At 33.4% G+C, this 25,586-nt stretch overlaps 2 protein-coding genes across 2 annotated transcripts in view; one reads left to right on the top strand and one right to left on the bottom strand.

Moving 5' to 3' along the window:
- The window catches only part of LOC145279909 (GTP-binding protein 1-like), a 111,937-nt gene extending 108,991 nt beyond the window's left edge, over window positions 1-2,946 (bottom strand). Inside the window, exon 1 of the mRNA XM_080131464.1 lies at window positions 2,746-2,946. The gene's annotated coding sequence lies outside the window, so the exon portion shown is untranslated. The remainder of the gene's footprint in view (window positions 1-2,745) is intronic.
- A 572-nt stretch (window positions 2,947-3,518) lies between these two features.
- Window positions 3,519-25,586, top strand: part of LOC145279910 (josephin-2-like) — a 79,560-nt gene continuing 57,492 nt past the window's right edge. The window contains exon 1 of the mRNA XM_080131467.1: window positions 3,519-5,203. Coding sequence (XP_079987593.1) covers window positions 4,944-5,203 — 260 coding nt within the window. The 5' untranslated portion in view covers window positions 3,519-4,943. The remainder of the gene's footprint in view (window positions 5,204-25,586) is intronic.

Below are 25,586 nucleotides of genomic sequence, written 5' to 3' on the forward strand. Positions count from 1 at the left end.
CTTACAATTATTTCTAGCTTCTATAAACTTCTGTTTATTTGAGCTGGACTTATGTCGGTTGGATCTGCGGAATGCATGCTGCCTTTGACAAATGACAGCTGCACAAGCAGAAGTAAACCATTGGGGGGAGTGGGGCTTGGTAAAAAATTTCCGTGCGGGAACATGTGCTTCAATAGCAGTTTTGAACCATTCAGTGGTCTCATTTGCACACTGTTCCGCTGGAAGAGTAAAGATATTTTGCCATGGGGCATCTCTGATGAGCTCCCTGATGGCTTCCCAATCAGCCTTTTTGTAATACCTCGTTGTTTTGAGTAGTGGGTCTTCAGTTTTAGGGCGAGAATTTAGGCTGATTTCTACCATTATCACAGCGTGATCAGCATTCCCGAGTGGGCTGTGGGCATTTGTTGTACAGTCATTGGGAACCGTTGTCAGAAAGAGATCTAGAAGTGAGGCATGTTGATCTTGCTGGTCTGGGAAACGTGTCGGAAATGTAACCAACTGAGATAGGGAATGGGATATAGAGAAGCTATGTGTTGCGCTACCAGCTACGTCTGTGTGATTAGAGAATCCTAGCCAGTTACTGTGGTGGACATTGAAGTCACCAAATACATGTATTTGTGCGCTAGTATCGAGGGAGAGTGCTATATCTATGCTGTCTGAGACTTTGTTTATTAGGGTACAGTCTTGGTTTGAGGGAGAGCGGTAGAGAAAATACAAGTAGCTAATATTGAGTTGCATATTTAGTCTGAAGCACATAAAGGGCTGGTCCTCTGATTCTAGTTTTATTTAATTAAAGCAATCGTTTTGGCATCGGAAAACAAATACAAATTTTTCCGATTCCGATACTCCAAAAAGTTTCGAGGGTTTGTTTTACTGTACACAGATTCGAAAAAGTTGTCACAAAACAAATATAGAACAAATGTTATCAAAGGCAAGATAAGTTACTTTTTTTTACCTAACTGGATATGTTTTTAGTGTTTTTATTTGATGTAACATGTTTATTCAGCTCGAAAAACATACAGTGTTTCTGTTTACCGATGTATTGGAAAATTTAAAATGGCGGCCGACTCTATCTTTGAGACGGTAAGTTTGGGAAAATGAGTTATAAATAAAAAAAAAAAACAGACAAAATACTGTTAGAAACTCGCTCAATATATGTTACCGTGACATAGGCTGACATATACTCGGCGTGTTTTTAACAGTATTTTGACTAGTTTTTTTTTATTATTTATAATTTATATTCCCAAACTTATCGCCTCAAAGTGGTAGTCGGCCGCCATTTAAAATTTTTCAATACATCGGTAAACACTGTATGTTTTTCGAGCTGAATAAACATGTTACATTAAATATAAACACTAAAAACATATCCAGTTAGGTAGAAAAGTAACTTATCTTGCCTTTGATAACATTTATTTGTTCTATATTTGTTTTGTGACAACTTTTTCGAATCTATGTGTACAGTAAAACAAATCCATAAGTTACTTTTCGAGTTTGTATTACTGTACACATAGATTCGAAAAAGTTGCCAAAAAAATATATATATATATATATATATATAACAAATAAATGTTATCAAAGGCAAGATAAGTTATTTTTCTACTTAACTGGATATGTTTTTAGTGTTTTTATTTAATGTAACATGTTTATTGAGCTCGAAAAACATACAGTGTTTACCGTACCGATGTATGGGAGAAGGAGTTAAAAATGAAAAAAAAAAAAAAATATAGACAAAATACTCTTAAAAACCCACCTCAGCCTATGTCACGGTAACATATATTGAGCGAGTTTCTTTCAGTATTTTGTTTGTTTTTTTATTGTTAACTTCTTTTCCCAAACTTACCGTGTCAAAGAGAGAGTCGGGCGCCATGTTTAATTTTCCAATACATCGGTAAACACTGTATGTTTGTCGAGCTGAATAAACATGTTACATTAAATAAAAAAACATATCCAGTTAGGTAGAAAAATAACTTATCTTGCCTTTGACAACATTTATTTATTCTATATTTGTTTTTGACAACTTTTTCGAATCTATGTGTACAGTAATACAAACCAGTTTTTTTTTTTTTAATATACTACGATTTTAGACATGACAAGTATTGTTTTTGCTTAAAACACATATTTAAAAAAAAAATCGGCCTGTCGACTATCTTAACAAGCACCCAAAATGTTTGTTTTGCATTGTGTAGAAAGTACCATAAATACCAAGCTTAAGTATTCATACTTTAACGTACAAAATGGAACAGGTTCTCTAAATTGTACTTGAATTAGAAAGTTTTTGGTTTAAGCACAAAATGCTGTTTAAAGAAATGCGTTGAAGATAATCAATTAGTGTTATACTACTCGTCTCTGTTGTGGTTGCATTTAATTAGATTGCCATAACACCTAGTTCAGTTAAAAATAAATGCAAATATTGAAGTCAGCATTTTCACGTGTACGACATATGTACGTTGAAGATTTCTTACTGGAGTTCATTTACACGTACAAAAAAATATGGATCGGTTAATGGCACGCAAAAACATTGCTCATGAAAAAAGACAATAATCATATTCATGTATGGAGTGGTTTAAGCTGAATTTTAAACAAAAGTTTTGCAATAAATCAGTCTAAAATTAACAATGAAATATTTTTAAAATAAATAAATAAAACATGTCTGAATGACTAGAGTTGCTTTTTTTTGGGGGGGGTATACTTTTCGTCGTATTTTAAAAATAATAACAATAATAATACAGAAATTTAGCAGCTAACCTGAGATTTAATCCAAGGTTTGTTTGGTATTTTTTTTTAATTTGATTATTCACTCCAGCTGTCATTGGTGACTGGACCCCTTTGAGACACCTTGACAGAAACCACTTTTTCCCTTCTTTTTAATTATTATTTTTTTTTTTTTAACTCCTTGTCCGGTTTGGGTCGCTCCTACTGCTGTTTCACACATTTGTCGACACCTGCATGTCGCTTAGATAACTAAATTATTACAGAAAGGTAAAGAAAAATACCTGTGAATTTTACCAAAATCTTTTAAATAATTAACAATTATTATTAAATTAATTATTTCCCACATTTTTCCAGTACTTTGCATATTTCAAAACTATAATGACGAGACTTTTATTTTTAAGTCACTATAACTTATTATTAAGAGTTAGCAAATACATAAGGGACCTTTTTATATACGTCATTTCCGTTCGGTTTTATCTTTTTTTTAGGAAACTGAGCTTAATTATCTCCCTTTGTCCAAATTTGAACTTCTTTATTACTCTACTTTTAAAAATAGACCATTAAAAATTAAATAAATAAACTAAAAAAATAATCAATAAAGTAATAGATTAATAAAAAAATATATTAATAAAATAAATTACCGGTTCAGTCGGAACTTTCCAGTGTTTTGCTGTTCGTAATAATAATAAATATAAAAAAATTATATAAAAAAAAAAACAGTCCCCGGTTTAGAATCCGGTTTCGTTCCTCCGTTGCTCTGCTTTTGCGTTAAACGTCATCGGAAAAAATTTGTCTGGGGAAATGATGACGTAGTACGCAGATTAGCAATTTCTATCTTTTATGCAAAAATCCAGCAGTCGTCTTTCGTCAGTCGAGAGAGGATTTTTTTTCTCTCTCCACCGTCTTAAACGACGACAGTATTAGTTTCCTCCTTCTTCATCCCTTGTCAGATTCTCTGTCGTGCACCCGATTGGAGCATTTAAGGATACAACAATTGATGCTTCTCCGGGCTGTATATACACACGCAATAATACCTACAACAAGTACTTGTTGTTATTATTCTATTTATATATATTTTTTTTTACCTATATTAACCAGTGATTTATTTTTTAGTCATCTCTCTACCCTGGACGCGATATGTTCAATTTTTGTTTTTAAAAGAAGACTGTTGCTCTGGAATAATAAGAATATCGACTGAGCTTCGAACTGGTTTGTTTTCATTTATTTTTGTTTAAATAATTCTGGCATTTTGAGGGAGAGAGAAAATTTGAATTATAAAAAAAAATAAAAATAATACCGTTTCTTTGCGAGTTGCGGCATTTTAAGCGGTAAAAATGACAAAATATTAGTTTGTTTAGAAACAAACACTTAATTACTATTGTTTTTTATGCACAAGAAACGGACCTGATATTTAATTTTTTAAAAGAAGACAAAAAATGCAAACTTTTGTGTTTCTTTTAAGAAAATATACTTAACGTAATATATTTTTTTTGCGCTTTTTTTTCTTTCTTTCTTTGTTATTGTGAAAGTGAAATCAAAACTAATTTTTCACGATCGAAAAACAGACGAACAATTTCCTAAGCAAAAAAAAATAAATAAATAAAATAAATCGCAGAGCAACTAAAAAGACACGTGTGTTTTCTTAATAATTTTCCGCGATATTTTATTAGAGTAAAAAAAAAAAAAAGGATTTGATGTTTTTTTGTTTTTTCTTTCCTGCTAGTAATAATTGAGGTTTACTGGAGTTTTATTTTAAATTTGTTATTTGTCAGTTAAATAAGATGAGAAATTCAAATTTAGATGGTGAAACTGAGGAAAGCAAATAACTAAGATAAAATCTTACAAAATAAAGATTGTTGTATTTTATTTAGACTGATTTTTTTTCTCATATATACATATATAGAGAGAGAGAAAGAGATTATACCTAAATAAGAATTGTCAGTTACATTAAAATTAGTTTCGCTTGCAAGAATTGCATTTAATTTTGAATATCGTTCCAGTTTAATAATAGTAATTTTGAGTTAAAAAAAATAATTTCAACTTCTGACGAACCTATTAAATCTTTAAAGCTCAAAGTATAATAAAAATATTTTTTCTTGTTAAGTTAAGAGAAAAAAAAAAAAAGACTTCGGTGGTCCTCTTCGAATTGAACCCATGTCGGTCCGGGTCATTTATGCGAGTAGTGTTGATGAGTGGGGGTTGCTAACGAAAAACTGTGTTTATTATCATAAATGCGCTCAGTTTGGCCGTGTCTAAACCGCAGAAGGTCAACACTACCGCCGGCAACAATAACAACGAACAACATGGACCAAGAGCAACATTCCGGACCAGACTCGAACGGTCAGTGTACAAAAGCAGGCACAAAACTGCCACACAACGGCATCTATCATGAGAAACAAATGAAGGAACTCTGTGCCCTTCATGCACTGAACAATCTATTTCAAGATAAACAGGCCTTTACGAAAAAGGATCTCGACGATATATGTGTCAGGTAAGTTTTGTTTCTTTTTAAGAATTTAATTTTGCTTCGAAAGTTTCGCCGTAACTTTTGTTCTTTCTTTTTCAGCGATTAAAATAAATAACTGTACTTGTGCAGTTCACGCCCCGTGCTATATATATATATATATATATATATATATATATATATATATATATATATATATATGATTTTCAAGTTAAACTCAATTGTTACGATACCTTTTTATTTATTAAATTAAGCGAAAGTACAGGCAGAAGAATGGCTTTCTAAATAATAACATTATTATTTAAACATGGTCCGTAAAATGCATAAATACTAAAACAACTTTCGGCCAAATTACATTGATGGAAACCTATTTGAATTACTCAAATTATCAAGAGCAAAATTTCGACGTTTCTGTTGATATTCAGTATAGCAATAGCACGTTATAACAAGTTTCATCGTACGCGTGAAACCACCGAAGTAAAAACTCACTATCTTTCCGCTAATGACAATAACTCCATTCATAATTTTTTAATTGATGGGCAGGGAAAAATTATTTTTGTCGGGACTGAGATGGCGGGGGGGGGGGGGGTTACTCAGGGGTAAGTGAATGGAGTTTTTTTTTTTTTTTTTTTTCCTCCCCCTCAAACACGCCAATGAACTTGGCTGAGGTCCGCCTGACCCAGGAATTGATTGACATCTTTCTTGGAGTGGTGTAAGGTCCGGTTCGGTTCGGTTGACGGTTCACTCTCTCAAGAGTTACTCCCTCCGGTGTGGTGTGGTGTGTGTGGTGTACTTCTACAGATTCTAAAAAAATATCCTACCCTAACTTCAGTATTAAGTTGAGCAAAAGTCAGTTTAGTCACGGCCACCGGTTTAGTTCGGTTAAAATTTCTGTAGTAGCACCTCCACCTCACCTTCAGAAATGGAGAAAAAAAAAAAATAATAATAAAAAAAAACACGGCGAGGCGTATAATCAAATTTCGTTCGTCGTTGTTTACATTCTTCGTCAGCTGATCGTTGTACTTCACGATGAATGACCTGGAAAAGTCATTTTTAAATTGTTTACCAGTTTTAAAATATGCAAACGAACCCTGCTTCCCCCTCCCCCCAGAATTACAGAATATCTTGAAATTGGTAAACATTAACCAATAGGGACTTTTCCAGGTCATTGATTGTGAAGCACAATGATCAGCTGACGAAAAATATAAACAAAGACGGTCGTAACTTGATTTTAGCAACAACAAAAACGTAAAGTAATTTGCGATCAATTAAAGGCCAAAAATGGCTACAAAACTCTAGAAATAACCTTATTTTTTAGCTGAGGGCTGTTCGTTCATGCCACCCCCATCCACAATCACATATCTGCCCTGAAAACAAAGATAAATATTACTCCTTCAGACAATCTGTACGGCTCACTGGCTCGGCTCACTGAACTTCATATTTTTAAAAGTCTAAAAGTATTCACCTCACGCGTTTCTTATCTTTTTTTTTTATTTATTGTTATCCTTATTGAACTATAACTAAAAGAGTTCAAGCCTTTTTATTTTATATTTTTTAAAAATATTTTTAAATTATTAAAAGTATCTGAATAATGAGCGCATTTATTTATTTGAACAATTTCACATTTTTGTCATGGGAAAGCTCATGATGTTCTGATTTTGAAGTTTTACTTTTCTTTATGTCGTTTATTTATATTAGTCTTTTACTCTCCTTCTCTAATACTGGTTTTGTTTGATTTGTTAACCAAGTCGGATCTTTGCACAGAGCTCACAAAAAGTGTGCTTCAGGATTGTCTCATCTGCTTGAACTCCTTCTTGTGTAGGATTGCAAATTTTTACCTTACATACAAACAGCACCATGGTTCAGTGGTTGCATGCGAAGTTAGGGAACGGAATGGCGCAAACACAACGTCTCCATTGATTTGTGGTTCTGCACCTCGTACGTCTTTCTTTACCACACTTGAGGACGACGGATCCTGGTGTTGACTTCTTTTGGATTTTTACCAGAGCTCTGTTAGCCGCGTTGCAGTGCTAAAATCGCTTGGTGCTTAACTTGTCTGCCAAGAACTACATTTCTAACGGGCATCATCTTACCACCGCCTTTGTCATAGTGAAGAGTTGGGGTGGGGGCTGTTGTTGCTACCTTTATTTCACTCCTTTCACCATTTCTCATCTCATCCGCCTATCTAAAACATTCACTGTGCAAACAACAAAGAGTTTTTTTTTGTTGTTTAATAGTAGATAGGCTAGCTGAAGTGGGTTTCTATTTTGTTTTGTATAAATTTGTATTTATACAAAAATTATGGCTACATATGTGCATATATGTTTCAGCTACGACTTTACTGAATGTCAAACATCATCAGACCAATGATTCTGAAATGATGAATGAATTCTGGAATGACAACATTTCAGTTTATATTAGTGGAAAGTTTTGGGAGGTTGGCAGGAAATTTGGGAAATGTATAAAGAGAGCGAGAAATTAGAAGGAATCGATTTTTGTGCATATATATATATATATATATATATATATATATGTGTGTGTGTGCTGGGATGATTAATCGGAATCAGGAAAATTTTGCCTGTTTTCTGTTTAAACTACCAGTAAAACTAAAATCTGTAGATCAGCCCCCCCCCCACACACACACACAAATGTGTTTTTATGTTTGAGAAAATATCTGCATATTTAGTATGTGTTTTTACTGTAATTGTGGGAAAAAATATACAACTTTATAGTTCATTATTTAGAGATTTATCAAGAATCAGAATTGGAAATTTTATACAGAATTGGGGAAAAATATTGGAATCGTCTCATCACTAATCTATATATATATATGTATATATATATATATATATATATATGTGTGTAGGTGGAACAATAAAATTGTCGCCATAGATGACATGATTCCATTTCCGTTTGATGAAAACCGGTTTTCTTATTTGTTTCAGACCATGTACTAGTTGGCCAGTTGTGTACAAATCTCAAGAGCAATAGGAGCCTTCTATCACGTCTGAAAGTGACACAATGTTCAATGAGTGAGATCAGAGATACGTTGCTGTAAACTCATGCTCTTTACTGATCCAAGTTATGACAACAGGACCCTTGCCAGCATCCTCAAAATGCTTCGCTAGATTGCCACAAATAACAGGGATGTGCGTAGGGTGATAAAAACAAAGTTTCTGATACAGTTTTGGTCTTTGGTATTCAGAAAGGTCATAGTTGAAACATATATGCACATATGTGCCACCTCACATCGTCGAAGTTGTCTTTAAAGTCAACACCAAAGTGTACCTGTATGTGCTGAAGAGTGTGGTGATCCCTTGGTGCAATTGGGTGGCCGCTGGCAGACCTACGTCTGGCAGCAGGACTTTGTGCTGGCCCACAAGTCTAAAGAGACCCAGGCTTGGCTTCAGAAGGAGTGCTACAACTTGTACCCCTTTCTTACTGCTCCTCTTCTCCCCTGATCAGAACCCACTAGACTACTTCGTTTGGTCATACATTAAGAACATCACCAACATAACTTCCCACAGCTCCAAAGGCAGCCTGATCGCCGCCATTCGCCTAGTATTCACCAAGCTCCCACTGGCGCTTGTAGAAAAGGCATGCTCCCAGTTCCCACTCCTATGAAAGCAGTAATTGAAGCTGAAGGCGGCTACATTGAATAGATGTTAGTTCTATTACATAATCAAGTTACCGGAACTGATTTTTTCAATAAAAGTCTTAATATAAAAAATGTTTTCTTTAGGGTGACACTTTTATTGTTCCACCCTGTACATATTCATACGCATGCTAACACAATTTATAGTGTCACTTTAGCTTGTTATCTACGTATCATGAATCTGTTTTGTTATGAAATATACACTTTGTTATGCGATCTACATCTCCTGATTATAATTAATGTGGTACAAGAATAAAGAGAAAAGTTTGGTTACTCAGCTTCAAACTCTTTGACCCCAATATTCAAAGACTGTGCAACACTTCATTTAGTTATTCAGCAAGGCATTGCTGAAGGGTCAGTAATCTGGGGTTTTTTTTTATTATTATTCAATTTTCACCTCAAACAAGGCACAGTTACTACTTTGATGTAGGGGGCTACTATCAGGGACATAAGTTGCAGAGATATTATGAAGGGAGATGAGCAGCAAGATGTCTGTTCACATTAGACTTGAACTTCTGCATGTCAGTACAGTTGGGAAAGCAGAATCCCGAAAGGTAGTTCCAAAGTCTAGCAGTTCTGGGGAAGAAACTATTGGAATAGAAGACTTTCTTACACCTAGAGATCTCTACTGTGTAGGGGTGGGATTAGCTGCTTGTCGGGGGTAGCTATGTCGAGGGGGCACAAGTGTTAGTAGTTCGTCAGAACATTCACCATTAAAATTCTTGTAGAATAGTCAGAGGGATGCAACATTTCGTCGATGGGACAGAGGTTGAAGCTAAGATGAGAGTTTAGGACCTATCAGGTTAGCAACTCTCTTTTGAATCCTGTGAGAGATTAGTAGCAGATGCACCAGCCCAAATGTGACAACAATACTCCATACATGGGTGAATGGTGGCCTAATAGAGGTACAGGATACTTTCAGGCATAAGTAGCTTTCTAACATGGTAGAGAGAGCCCACCTTCTCTACAGCAGCCTTGGCTACGCTTTCAATGTATCTGTTCCAATTCATGTTCCCTGTAAATGTTAGGTCAAGGAGTTTAAAGGGAGTATTCATTACCTGAATGTGTTCTTGACCATTGCTATTAGTGGTAGAGAAGGTTTCTTGTAATTATTGAAGGAAACAAGCTTAGTCCTGGCAGCATTGAATGTGACTATCCATTTATGTCCCCATTCCACTAGGGATTGGCGGTCTTCCTCTAGTATTTCTGCCATTTCTTTAGATATGTGTTCATTTGTTTTCCTGTTGTGTCTGTTATAGAGCGTAGTGTCATCAGCAAATATACCCATCTCGGAGACAATTTTATCAGGGAGGTCATTTATGAATATTAGGAATAGTAAAGGTCCCAGGATAGACCTTTGAGGTACTCCCACATTTATATCATATTGTTTAGATGTATGACCGTCAAGGATAACCTGGATTTCTCACTTACTTACGAAGGATTTTATTACATTATGTATTCTCCCTGTGATACCATATGACCTGATCTTCCTTAGAAGACCATTGCGCCATAACCTGTTAAAAGCCTTAGATATAATGAGGGCTACTGCTTTACTCTCCCCTGCTTTGTCCAGTGAACGGTTTATACGTTCAGAGATTAGTTAGGATATCTGGTATGGAACGGGCTTGCCTAAATCCATATTGATAGCATTACAAGCATATGCTGTATTTTCGTGAACAGCGGCAATATTACATACCTAATGTGTTTCAACAAGTCATATCTTTTTTTATTTTTGGGTCAATTGTTAAAAATTACATTGATGGAAATAGAATAAGCATTCCAATGATGTTAATTTCTTTTATGTGTTCAATGTTTTTATGCTCAAAGTCAAAAATGAAAAAAAACGGTAAAAAATGACGACAGTAGAAAGGGAAACTGTTTTTTTAATGTTTACATTTCATACCTTACGTTTGGATACACGTGTGGGTCGAATTTGATTGGATATGTCTGAAATTTTACAGACTATATAAGTATCTCTACTGGACTTTCCTTTTATATTTTTACGACCACAGTAAGCAAAGTTTCAACCAAGCAAAGTTAACAAAGAATATTTCAAAATTGATAAGATAAATCTGTATATATCATCCATTTTCATATAGAGAATTATTTTCATGTATAATATGTAAATATTTAATAATTGAGCGGAAATTTCTTTAAAATGTTATCTTTTATAGAAATTCAAATCCGCTTAACGGGGGGAAAACGGCTCACTATGCACTCAGCTGACTAAAGTCAGCGCATTAACGAGTTTCGTTGTATTCTCTTAAAAATAAAAATAAAAACTTTTTTCTGCTTTGAAAACGAAAGCAGAAAAATCAGTTTCATTTTTTATTGTGAGGATGTCAATTTAAAAAAAATTATTTTCAAGTTTTTCGAATTTGATTTCTAAACAATACTATTTTGTTTTAACACTTTTAGTACACATGTACTAAAAGTGTTAAAAAACAACAAAATGTACAAAGTACATGTGTTTCTGTTATCATTGTATTTATAACTTCTTACTTGTACTTAAGGTACAATTGTTTTTTAGTGGTAAACAAAAAAAAAACAAATATATCTCTATATAAATAAAATGAACTCATTTTTTCCCGTCGGATTTTGACCTTAATAGGATTAAAAATCAAGATATTTCATGCAAATATAATATGCACAAACGGCAGAACAATATCTGAGGTGTGTTATAGGCTTATTATTTCTCAAATTCTTTGATAATCTTATATTTCTATACTTTTTCTGCTGAGAAGTCACGGCCAACATCGGTTAAGATCAATGGAAGTGGTAAAATATTTTATCTCTAATAAATTCCTCCTCACCCTGCCACCACTTAACACCATTTGGGGATCGTTCACAAGGAACAGTTGAGAAGAGAACACCGGTTTGGCTTCGTAGTTCTTTCATGTGAAGTTATTTAAAATCACTAAACTAGCTGCAGTGCTCTGTGGCGTAGTGGTTAGCGTGCTGGACAATTCACATTATATTTTCACGTTCGCGCCGACCTACCGTAGTCGTTTTTTTTTTTGTTTTTTTTTTTTTTTTCCTAAACAACTGGAATGAACTTTTCTTGGTGGCCGAACTGTTAACGTTGCAGATGTTTTTTTTTTTTTTTTTTTTCACACTTTATTTTCCTACTTTTACTCATGACTCCGGGTTTGATCCTTCCTACTTACCTACCATAACATTTTTTAAAACTCCCCCCCCCCATCCCGGAAACAAACACTCGGGCAACGCCGGGTACCCCCGCTAGTTGCAAATAAAATGTACTTGTGCACTTATGCTACCATGCTGAAATATTATTTAGAAACCCATTTTTAACATGGGCAAGGAAGGGTGTTTTGTTAACTATTCTGTACTTATTGTGAAACTTGAATTTATTTTTAACTCCCTGTCAAGACCATTTTTTTCGAATCTGTAAAACAAACCTGTTTTTTTTTTGTTTTTTTATTTTTCAACTGAGGATATCTTGTTACGTTGTGTGTATGAGTATGTTCCATAACGACGTACAAGTTGAATAGTGGGTTTATATTTTATCTGTATATTCGTGTACGTGTAAATGCATGTATGTGTATACGTTATATCATTTAGTTGATTGTCTAGTGTGTATATTTTAACATTTATGCAACAGTTCTAACGGGAAACGATTGACGTGGACGTATCGAAACAGTTGTAGACCAAGAGTTCTTTTAAACATCTGTAAATAACACAACATATACCTGGATTATATACTAACTTTTATTTTCGTTATCTGGCCGGCATCTTCAGAAATTACATGCTTTTACATCTTGGCTGCCTGATGATGACGCCACTCCCCGCGTCCTGGAGAGACCAACTTCCCTTTTTGAGTCATCCGTTCTCTCTGATATCCAGCTAATGACTGGCTAGAATCTCCCCAAATCTACATCTCATTACATGTCTCAGACTAACAGCTGATGTAACCCCAATCTAGTTATTTGTGTATGCAAACCAAAAATCATGTTTACATTTATTTTCTATTTTCACATTCCTTTTGCGATATTATATTATGTCAATAATTTTTTTCCAATTTAGTTGTTTATTTTTCTCATCATAATTGATCCAACGACCCACCATCGCTCGAATCAATTAATAATAATAATGTTTGACCCTTGGCCCTGCTTGCCGCAGTTAACTCAGATACTACACTATGATTACAGCCCGAAGGGTCAGAACATTACAATCTAAATAATAATGATAATAATTAGGCATTCAATAAAGAATTTTATTGTGATGCATTTTGTACATTTTTACCTTGTTTCCACCTTAATAGTTTTCTTTAAAATGACTACCTCTTAAGGTTTCCGGGTATGCTGAAAACGAATATCGCATTTAAATTTTCCGCAAATAAGTAGCTTTCCAGATATTAAGCAATGTCATGTGTTACGTTATTGCTGGTGGCCATTTTGGTACGTGTGTTTGCGCATAGTTTCTCGAGGTTATGTTAGCGCTTGCGCATACCAAGATGGCCACCAGCGATAACATAAGAAATGACATTGCTTGATATCCGGAAAACTACTTATTTGAAGAAAATTTTAATGCGATATTCGTTTTCAGCATACCGTAAAACCTTTAAAAGTAATCATTTTAAATGTTAAAGTTAAAACAAGATAAAAAAAAATTACTGTTTTATTTCTTTGTTTATATACTTGAATTTTCAGTAAAATAACAAAGTAGAAATGACAAAATTTACCATCAACTGGTAATCAAACTATAGTTGTTGTTTATCAGGATTCCTGGTACCCTGGTACTGTGAAAGCTACATCGAGGATTCATGTAGAGTACGATTTATGATTGCATCTCAGAAAATAGGGTATATTTGGGGCCAGATAGAGGATTTACAAAATTGAAAATCGGACTGGTCCCAAAATGCATAAATTCTGGTCAACTATGCGAATTTCAATCTTTTACAGAAATCCAAGATCTATATGAAAAATCTTTTTCAATTTATTTCTGAGATTAATTCATATCTACTCAATTTTTTTTTCTTTGAGGGGAGTAGTAAATGCCGACCATGAATGCTCTTTAGGCATTCAATGGCTACACCCAGATTAAGCTCTCTTTTGGTGATGAGGCAGAAAAATGGCTGTACTCAATAAAGCTATATTTAAATACCAGTATAATACTTAGTTTTGTCCATAAATAGACATTCACTGTATGATACCATACACCAGTTTTAAAAAAATTCATGGCTTATAATAAGAGATACATCAGATTTGACTGCATAATCAGAAAGAGCACACAATTTTACAGAAGAGTGCCAAGTTTCATGAGAATAGCTTGAAAAATAAATAAATGGTGATGAAATTACCGAATTTCTTGAAATGTTGAGGTCCGTAATTTAGTCCACTTTTACTAAAGAAAAATGTCCATCGAAAAGCATAAATTTTGGCAGTTTAAATTCTCATAACTTTTAAACTACTGATGGTATTTACATAATTTAAACGGTTTTAAGCATCTCTTCCATAGCTCTTTTCATGCAAGTTGATAAAATAACAAAAGAAAAAATCAACTTGTAATGCTAATATTGATGGCCGGTCAGAAGCTTAGCAGCTGTAAGGTGATGGGCTAGAGCTTGATTAATTATGGACTCAAATATTTTGACGAAAAGCGGGATGAGGCTAATGGGTTGATTAATTTAATGAGTCAGTTCTTTCGCCAGAATTCTTGAAAATTGGTACCACAGAAGCAGTTTTCCAGCAGTCAGGAAAGCAAGATTGTTTAAGGCATTTGTTGTAAAGTTTGGAGAGAATTGGAGCAACCTCAGCAGAACATTTTTTTTAATAGTAACCGGGATGAGATCAGGTCCACATGTTTTCGAGATGTCTAAGATTTTTATGATATCATGCACCTGAGATTGATGAATAGAGAGTCTATACTAATATAAAGCAATTCCATTTGTGTCATTTTTCTGCATAGCAGTGAAGCACATGTACAAGGAATTGAAAGATGGAAATTTTACAAAGATTTTTGTATTGAAAAAAGAATGCAAGGTTTATGGAGCAGATGTTTTTTTCTTGTAAATATATTACTATATCCAGAAAAGGATCCTTTAGGGCAATAAAACAATTAGCCACTTCATCTTCTAATGTTAACTCCATCCCCTCCCCTTGCTATCCAAATACATCAACTAGTTGCTTGGTGATTCTGGATTTTGAAAGAAATTGCAGCTGGAATATATATCCACATATATGACCAATAATGTTTGTTTAAATAAAGTTAATTTCAAGTTGCATTCAATAAGTTTCCAGACTTTTTTGTACAGGCATTTAAAATTGTCCTAGACTCTAGAAAATTTAGTCTGTTACTGCTATATGTCTTATGAGATGACTGACCAGTTTTTATTTCAGATTCAAATGAACAGCTACAGCAGGAACTCAAATATACCGCACTAAATCCTGATTGTCACAACTGGTGAATTTCAGAAATGCAGTCTGGAAATGAGGACAATTTAGAAGGACAATATGCAATAAAATTCTGTTTTAAATTTGAAAAAAAATGCAACAGAAATTTATAAAATCATTTCAAAAACAGTCTGAAGCATTTCTGAAATGCTTCAGACTGTTTTTGGACCATGTTGCATCAATCAAGCATCAGTTTTTGAGTGGTATAAGAGATTCAAGGAAGACAGAGTCTGAGGGATAATGAGAGGTTTGAGATAAGAAAGTCAGAACACCAGAGTTGATTGGTCAAATAAAGAATTTCATGGATAAGGACTGTCGTATGTCTATAGAGACAATAAGTGCACAGTTTGATGTCAGTGTGGGAACTGTACACACAATTATTTGCAAAGAAACTGAAGATTTAGAAGATTTGCACAAAGTTTGTCCCAAGAGTGCTTCATCCTTGTTATTATTTGATCAAGATGGGCATCAAAACAATTCCTCACTCTCCCTATAGTCCAGACCTTGCTCCCTGTGACTTGTGGTTATTTCCTAAGCTCAAGGAAAACCTTAGAGGCTGTCGTCATGAGAAAATTGAGATGAAAGTGGCTGTGACAAGGGTTATTGACATGCTCACACAAGAGGACTTCAATAAGGCTCTCCAGAAGTTGTTGGAGTAGTACAATAAGTGTATTGCAGCTGGAGGAGATTACTTTGAAGGGGACTAGAGTTTCATGTGTGTACTATCAATGAAAGTGCCAATATAAAAACAAAATCTGGAAACTTATTTAAGGCACCTCGTATATATATTATCTTTTTATGTAGTATCCAAATATTTTCATATAAAAATAACATGAGTGGAACTTGCAAAAAACTTTTTTCTGAGTTGAAGTTAAAGACTGAATGCATAGCATCATCAGCTAAACAAAAATATAACAATGATAAAAAAAAAAAAATGTCTTTCTAGGTATTTAGATATAACTGCCTTCTTTCCTCTCCCCTTATTCTCATTATGTGTGAGGAATATGACACAGAGTTGAGTTTTCTATCCTTTCCCTACACTGTAAGCAGGTGAAGGGACAACATACTAAGCCACCCTGGGGTGGGTTGAAAGCCAGCTGAGTCATAAGCTACACTTGCTGAAAAAGACTCAATTCAAAGTACAGATTTTTTTTTTTTATACTGGAGGGGTGAAAAGGAGAAGAAAAATTCATTGACAATTTTCGAAAATGCCAACACATGCAAGAGCCCAAAACTTGCCAAATACCCCCCTTAAAGAATTGGCATAGTTTTTTTTTTTTTGTTTTGTTTTTTGTAAGGTTTTGTAAGTGGGGATAGCATAATCTGTTACTGTGATGCAGAGAGGGAGAGTGAAAATGTTTTAAGATCTGTTTCTCTCTTCTTTGACAGCACAAATTTTGACATCTCTGATGAAAAAACAAAAACTATTTTTATTTTTTACTCTTCTAGTGAGATTTTCTTCTAGAACTCTATCTTCTCCTTCAGTAGGTTTTCAGCAAGTCCGTTTTCACATTGAGAATTTAAGAATAAGCTTTGAAAAAACTTGTGTGATTGTTAAAAAAATTAAAAATTAATGATGGAATGATTCCAATATTTTTCCCGATACTGATACAGTCACTGATTCCTATTCTTTTGAAATCTCTAAATAATTGTAGAGATCTGTTTTTTTTTAAATTATTTTTTTAGCTTATTGAAGAAAACGTGCTATATGCATATTTTTTTGCAAACGTAAAAATGCACTTATGGAGTTATATATGTATATATAAATTTTATTAATAATGCAAGATCAATAAATACTTATCACTTTATCATTAATATCAGCAAAGGAAAATTTTGTTTTAAACAAGCAAAAAATAAACCATTTAAGCATTGGAAAATAAGTGCAAATTTTTCTGATTGCTGATACCTAAAAAAGTTCTTCGTTTTATGATTCCCAATTCCAGTTTCAATTGTCCCAACATTACCGAAAATCTTTTTAATCACCACCCAAGTTACATAAAAACTATGAACTAGGAATTGGACTTCAACAAGCTTTATTGAGGTCAAGAGTCAGTTTTTTTTTAAAACTAACCTAGAAGTTGGATATTTTTTCATTTAAAATAAGTCAGGAAATTTTTTATTTTTATAAACCAATTCTTTTTCATCCAAGACTTTAAATTGTTTCCAAAAGGCAGTATTAATCCATATTAGGGCTACTAGCCTTCAAACTTTTTAAAGTTTTACATATATATTAGTTACTTTGGATTAATCAGACTACTGTTCTTGTGTGTTCTTTCATGATGTTTCAGCCAATGTAATCACCAACTTTCTTCAGGTCTATTTTTAACTCTGGAATCTTTACGGAATTTCAAATGGACTCTATTTAATCCACAGAGGTAGTTTACTCTTGTTCCATCAGCCATGACCAGGTAGAAGTCTTGAGTAATTTGTAAATCTATTTTTAGTATAGCACACACTGAGGATTGAAGCTTCTACTACTTAGAACTGATTATTACTTAGCACTTCATCCGTCACACCACGGATTTTCGCAGACAATTCTAGTGTGAATTTTAACAGCTTGAAATCTATTTTTTTGTTTTTTAGATATGTAGTTTTAGTACAAGCTACCTCTGTGGATTAAATACTTTCAATCCAAATTCCATACAAATTCCTGAGTTCAGCATAATACATCTGAAAAAGGTCGGAAGTTACATTGGCAAAAACATAAGAATTATCAATCCCCATCAACATTCTGAAAGATTATATCGACTACTCGTATGTTATTATGTATCAAGCATTTTCGATAGACCCAATAATTATTTCACTTTCATGTTTGAACTTTTATGTAAAAACAAAAACAAATTAACACAACAAAAGCTAAGCTTATACTTAAACTTATACTTGTGTCCTTTGGTAAAGTTGGTTCAACTCTCTTTGAATGCTGCTGTTTTTTTTGTTTTTTTTACCACCGAGAGATTTGTTAAAATTATTTAACTAACTTTGTAATAGTCTAGAAGATGTACCTGGCGTTGCCCGGTATTAAACATAACTTTAAATTCATTTAAAAAAAAACTGAGAAGAAACTGAGAAATGTTCATGCAAGTATTATATTTTTTTTTTTAAACAGTCTACTTCTTGTAAGTAAAAAAAAAAAAAAAATACTCTAGCTGAGGTCAAAACCAAAACTTAACCTCAGTGAGTCAAGTATAATAACCATTAGGCCAACTTGACACAAACCTTAAAATAAGTTTTTGAACCTGCTTATTCTTAACCTAATGTGAACCATTCACGCATGTGCAGTTGTGAAACAGTTAGCAAACAGATTAAAATCCGATGACTCTCACATACTAATTTTTCAATTTTGACCCCTTAGCAGCCCTTTTGTCCCGATGAAAACAGATTAAAATGTTTTCTACATGACTGAATACCCTACAAACGAAATTTTTAGTTGTTGATTAAAAATTTGTTGAGTACATAGGTTGAGAAATATCATCACACACACACATTCTCACTTTTATAGATATATAGCTTAAGCAAACTTGTGTCTTGGTGTTGCCTGGGAAAATAGATTAACTAAAAAAAGATCCATACTCAGTCTTGAACAATTAAAGTATTTGCTGCTTGTAGTTGTCCAACACAAAAACCCAAACCTCACAGTGTTAATGTAAAATTCATTGCACTTTATGTACTTTGTGGATTGTGTTTGTTTTCAGCATCACAATTTTTATGTTAACATTTTTCTATGCAAATAATTGGTGGGAAAATCATTTGGTCAGTTTAGGCTATAAAATAGCAAGTAATGTCAATATATGACAAGAACCTTGCAGATTTTATATAAACCTTTAAAGACACAGTTATTATAATAACTCAGAATTTTCTCAGTGACCCAATTGTTATCTATTATATCTATAAAAACAGAGATGTGTGTGCCACAGACGATTTCTGATTGGTTAATCCAATAATCACATCTCCTAAAAAAGTATAGTTCTTACGCTCTTAACTTTACCATAAAATATTTTGGTCTTATTTATTGTCCATCTTGGAAGGGTTTAATTTTTTTCTAACTTGCCATTTACAAATTAGAAAAATACGAAAGTTACAGACATCACAATCCAACCTCTGACTCAACGTCCGCCATTAACACAAGAAAGCAAACGCTGGATAGATTATTAGTACTACTACTACTACAAACAATACAGCACGAAAACACGCGCACACACGCACACACACTCACGTCCACTACCGTCCTTGGCTACGTCACGTTGTTATGGCAACACGATAAATACACAGTAAATTTGATTTTCTTCATTTCTACGCAAATATTACGCAAATATAAATCATATAGAATATCTGTATGAATATAATTACACGTAATAGTTAAATAAAGATGATCATCGTATAAGAGAACCGAAAAAAAAAACTAATAGGGAATTTGTATAAAGTTGTATTTTCTTTATAAATAAATAGAAAAAAGAGGTGTTGATAAGACTATCGATACTTATACAGTTTAGTGACGACATTAAAAAATGGAAATATTGAAAAAAATTTTTATTGTCCGTAACTGTTATAGACTGAAGTTCTCCGAAAAAAAATTCTTACAGCGAAAAACAATTATTTATCACGACGACGTCAACGTGGCCATTTTGGAAATGTACCTAGCAGAATACCTCCATTTTAGGCCAAATTTCGCAATCTAGCCTTTTTTTTTCTCGCCATATTGAGATGCGCACAACACATCTGAAATTTTTTTACGTTTTTTTTTTTTTTTTTTTAATCTGCAATTTTTTTGCGTATTTTTTTTTTTATAAATAAGAATACTATTGAATATGCAAAGAAATTGAAGAATGCAAAGAATTGAGGAATTTTTATGCGAGATTATTTTCGAAACATGCTCAGTTGGACACGCATGGATAACTTCGAAACTTCGTTTATTTACTTCTGTTACAAATTAAAAAAAAAAAAAACACCCCAAAAATGGCATCTGTCTTCGCAAAAAAAAAAAAAAAAAAATCTCATTCTGGTGGGGGGGAAAAAGGGCTAGATTGGCCTAAAATGCAGGTATTCTGCTATGTACGGCAGTTACCTGCCCTTGGGGAATTCCTGGGCCTGCAATAACATTTCCAAAATGGCCACGTTGACGTAGCCGTGATAAATCATTGTTTTTCGCTGTAAAAAAAAAACTACTTGATCAAATGAAGTGAAATTTTTTTCGGAGAACTTCAGTCTATAACAGTTACGTACAATAAAATTTTTTTTTCAATATTTCCATTTTTTAATGTCGTCACTAAACTGTATAAGTACCAGACTATCAATACACACAAAAAAATATAGATTTATTTTTGGGTAAAGTTCCCCCGGGTTTTCCTTTCACTTCAGTGAATAATAGTCTTTTGTTATATATCTGGCGTACTATTATCTTTATATATATGATGTTTATGTTTATATATAGGTATAAGTGATAGTGTCTGTGTGTGTCGGTGCGTCTGTGTGCATTTCCCTACGTTAAAACTCTGTCAATTTTAAGCCTACAGATTCGAAATTTGATATACAGGGTACTGAGATTTGGGAACATCGATGTGATAGGTTTTCGACAGAAATTTGGCGATTAAGTGGTCAATATTCAACAATTAGACCTTTGAGAACTCTACCAAACTTCTCCTACAATTTAAGGTCTGAACACGTGATATTTTATATATATAGATTCCTTGGACATGGATCTAACTTATTAACTTTACTTGATCCCTAAACAATAAATGTTACGAGGTCATAATAGGGGTAAAAGTTTTAAAAAATTGACCTTTTTTTTTTCCTAAGCAAACACTTCAAAACACCTGGGCAACGCCGGGCACCGATTGCTAGTCTATATATAATTCTTTTCTGTTCAAACTTGTGTGCGTTTTCTAATCTACTTTTTCATTATCGCTCTATGTCAAAGGTTCAGTGCTTTTGAGTATTGTCCATTTATTTTCAGTCATGGCATTTTCTGAGTTCAACTTACACTGAGGTCGTTATTGGAACTTTACATTACTATTGTAATTGTCTGTATTTTTGAGATGAGGTGTTTTCATTGATTGAGATTGTCAGACTGACTTCCTCATCTTGGTTGTTATAGTCACAACGTTTCGGCCGTTTTGCCCTCCGGTCTTCATCAGGTGTTTTGTATCGAACTGGGGAACCGTTTGTTAGGAGTCTCAAACCCAACCCTTTATTATTATTACGGGGGTACCGTGTTCGGACTCCAGCTAGGCTCTGGGACATAGTTGCTGATTCTCTGTTTTGAATGTTACTTTTCACTGCCTTCAGTCGGCCTAGGACCACTCGGCCATATGTCACTAGTACATATGGCTGAGTGGTCCTAGACGTTGTATCGAAGTTTAGTTACCCAAAGGTGCTGAGTTCAATCCTGAATGAAGGCAGTGAAAAGTAACATTCAAAACAGAGAATCAGCAACTATGTCCCAGAGCCTAGCTGGAGTCCGAACACGGTACCCCTGTAATAATAACAAAGGGTTGGGTTCGAGACTCCTAACAAACGGTTCCCCAGTTCGATACAAAACACCTGATGAAGGCCGAAGGGCAAAACGACCGAAACGTTGTGACTATAACAACCAAGATGAGGAAGTCAGTCCGACAATCTCAATTAATTTACATTACTACATGCGATTTGATCTTCTCAACGGTCTTTGCATTTTCAAAGTAAATATTCCAAACCTAAATTTTCTTTTCATTATATCTAAAAGCTTTTATTGTTGGCATATAGATCATTGTGAGACATAAACAAAAATACCAAAGCGTAACCATTCAAGGTTTGTTGGAAATTAGAAAATTTGCTGTGTTGTGTACTATTGTTTCAGAAGCGTGATTATTAATTGATGTATTAATTTTTCAGTAAATTCTCAACTATCATTCCATGTACCTGCAAAGCAATACTGTGGAATCTGAGTTTTAAGTTATTTATATCTCACAGTAGGATAATGTGATACAAGGGTTGGAAAGTTGGATATAAAAAAAACAGAACCCTAAAGGAAGAACACTCTGGCTTGCAAAAAATGTGTGGACAGCCCATTCAGCCTTCCCTATAGGGTGCCTCAACATTAAACTAACAAAAAATGAACAAAGGGAGAAGGCAAAGCCTGGGAAGATGGTCTTCCTAGATTTGCACAGGACCAGAGACATAACTCGGCCAACAGAGTACAAGTCATTTCAACAATGACCGAAAGTCTGTTGGCGTTGGTGCCAAGGAGAAACCGTCGCTAAGTCATTCAGCAAATTCATTATTTTAGTTGTTTAAGTCAGTAAAAACATTGGCTCAGTTCGACTATAAAATTAAATAAAAAGAAATGCTACATCATGAAAAATCTCTAAAGTTATATTAAAAAGAAAATCACTTTTTGTGCCATTTAAATGTTGGTAGTTTATTAAAAGAAAAAACTATCACCATTTAATACTTTGAGAATTGTTAATGTACTTCTTTTTATTTAAATTTTCATGAAAAATTAAGTTGTGAAGTCACAAATTCTTGAAAAGCACTCGTAGCTATACTTAGCTTCTAAAACTGATATGCTTGCTTAGTTGCAAATTGAATGTTTTAATTTGCAGGAAAGGGATGAATAAAATGAGAAGTAATGGGATGAAGGCAGGGATAAGTGTAAGAGGAGATTGTTGTAAATAAAGATGATCATTTGGAAAGGATTTTTGATTGGCCATATGAAAGTGAGTCTATTTTATTGATTCTGTTACAAAACCATAATATGCAGTGGAGATAAACTCTTTCTACTGAAATATTTCTTAGACCAAAATCACACCTTTTTAACATTTTTCAGTATTTGCCTCACTAACTCCAGCACCCTATTGCAAAGTGATCCTACATTGTGCTTAATCATTAAAAAAAAAAAAAAAAAAACTGGTTGGTTATTGTAACAGTCAAAATAAACTTTGATGAAAATCTTCCTGTCGCTAAGCAACCACTGTCTTAATTAATCTTATGTAACTTGATTCTCAGCCCGTATACAATCAAGCATATATAAAAGTAATTGATGTTAGCGTCCCCTCTTCTCATTAATTACGCTAAATATAACAAATTAAATTACCTAAGTCACTCGTCTTTCTCGGAAAGGTTTTCCTCATCTATTCTAAATGGCATATTAGAACATTCTTAGGTAGGTCAAAACCTAATAACAATCGCAAATGAGTCAAGTAATTAAACGCAGCTTGTTATTTTACCTTTGTGAGGAAACTGGGCTCATACTTTTCTCAATTGTTTCAAAAATATTTATAATAGATCAGTGAGGATTTGAATTTGGTACAACTGATCTTCTAGTTTGTGACAGAATCTATCAGGCAAATCATGTATATCTTTATACAGAAAGGCAAGATGGTGCAGTTCTGTTTAAACAGCATTTCTAAAAATGTCACCAATATATACATCGTTAGTAGTAATTTTTTTTTTTTTTTTTTTTTTCGATTAGTTTCGTTTTATTCTGATCTGATATAGAATCAAGCAAAAGTAAAGAATTAAAAATAGAGATGAAAAGTGATCTTCTCAACGGTTTTTGCATTTTCAAAGTAGATGTTCCAAACCCAAATTTTATTTTCATTATATCTAAAAGCGTTTATTGTTGGCATATAGATCATTATGAGACATAAACAATGATATCAAATCATAACCATTCAAGTTTTTTGGAAATTAGAAAATTTTATGTGTTGTGTTTCAGAAGCTAATTTTCCTAGGTTCTAATAATAAAAATGTAGGCTTGGACAAGTTACAAATCTTTACAAATGTAATGTCATCTGATAAATTATAATTAATCATAATACGAATAATAATTATTAGAGAAAGTCTGTCTAAACATTTGGCAAAATCTTTAAAAAAAAAAAAAAAAATGTACAAAAATAACACAGAATTTGGCTGTTCATATAAGATTAATTTCAACAGCTAACACATTGAACCTTAATGATTCATAGCATAGCAGCAATTAGACTAGATTTTTTTTTTAATTTTTAATAGTAAATTAATGTTATTAAATTTCAGATCTGTCTATGTAAAAACAGATCAAAACACTGTTATTAATGTTTTCAACTTGCATTTTTAGTGACAGAAACTTCAAATCCCACCAAATATATTGGACTCACCATATTGATGAGTGACCTTTTTTATGCTCATATAGACTTAATATTGTGTGCATTAAGTTGAAAAGCACAAAGCATAAATCGCCTTTTGAAAAAAGTAATCTAACTTGAAGCAACCTAGAAAAAAAATCTATTAATAAAACAAAGAGAAAGACTTGTAGCGAATAAACAGAATAGCTTAAATTTTGTTTTTGCATCAAAATTTTATCAAACAAATCCCAGGAAAGTTATTACAAGTTGAAATTGAATTAACTTTCTCTATTTTCACACACTAAACTTGCGGGTTTGCGATGGTTATTTAAAAGTCTGGTAATCATCCAGATTTATTGCGTCAAGTAGAAAGATGGTTTGGACAAGTTGCAATTTATATATTTCAGTCTTTTGCTTACAGCACTTGGTATTCTTAATTGGTCACCCATGGCCAGATTCGATATTTCTTAACTTTGGTTATGTTCCCAATATCTGTGAATAAGATTACCTGAAGCGTTGGCAAAGTTGTAGTGTGTTCATTATGTTTTCGTTCTATTATGCATCTCTAATACAATCTCTTGGGTCTATACTACCACGCCACAACTGCTGGTAATTTCGGCCATTGCCTTCAGACAATCTTATACCATCATACTAATCTCAATAAATTTCGAAGTAAAGTTAAGTTGGGAGACAAAAAAAAGAAAGCAGACTGTAAGTTTATACAAACTCCTACTTTTCTACTACAAAGCTGTTGAAGGGCAGATATTTATTAACAGCCTTATTTTCTTCTTTTTGGGTCCTTTTTCCCTTGGTCGGGTATGACTTTAAGACATCTAGTAATGAGACTCCATGTGGAGGCTATGGGAAATGTGGAGTTGCCCCTTAGTAACCATTTCTACAAGGTCCACTTTGGCCTGGAGTGGTAATAATTCTTAGGGCATCTGATGCTATCAGATCAGGCTGTCTGAAGGTACTGGCTTCTGTATCAAAAATGCACCAAACATCGATGTTTTTTTCCCTTCCCTTTGCAAAAGTCAGTAATGTTCTACAAAGTCAAAAACAGCATTTCACTTAAAACAATCAAACCAAACACCATAAATAAGTATTTGAAGATATGAAGAATTTGAAGAATAAAAACTTTTCCCAAAATTACTGGATTTGGCATTAAATACCTGAAAAGGGTTGATATGCTATAAAACTATCAAACCAAACTGCATGAATAAATATTTGAAGTTATAAAGAACTTGAAGCATAAATACTGCTTT

Source organism: Euprymna scolopes, chromosome 7 (genome assembly GCF_053919585.1).
Source record: "Euprymna scolopes isolate OS-2025 chromosome 7, ASM5391958v1, whole genome shotgun sequence".
NCBI classification, from domain to species: Eukaryota; Metazoa; Mollusca; class Cephalopoda; order Sepiida; family Sepiolidae; genus Euprymna; species Euprymna scolopes.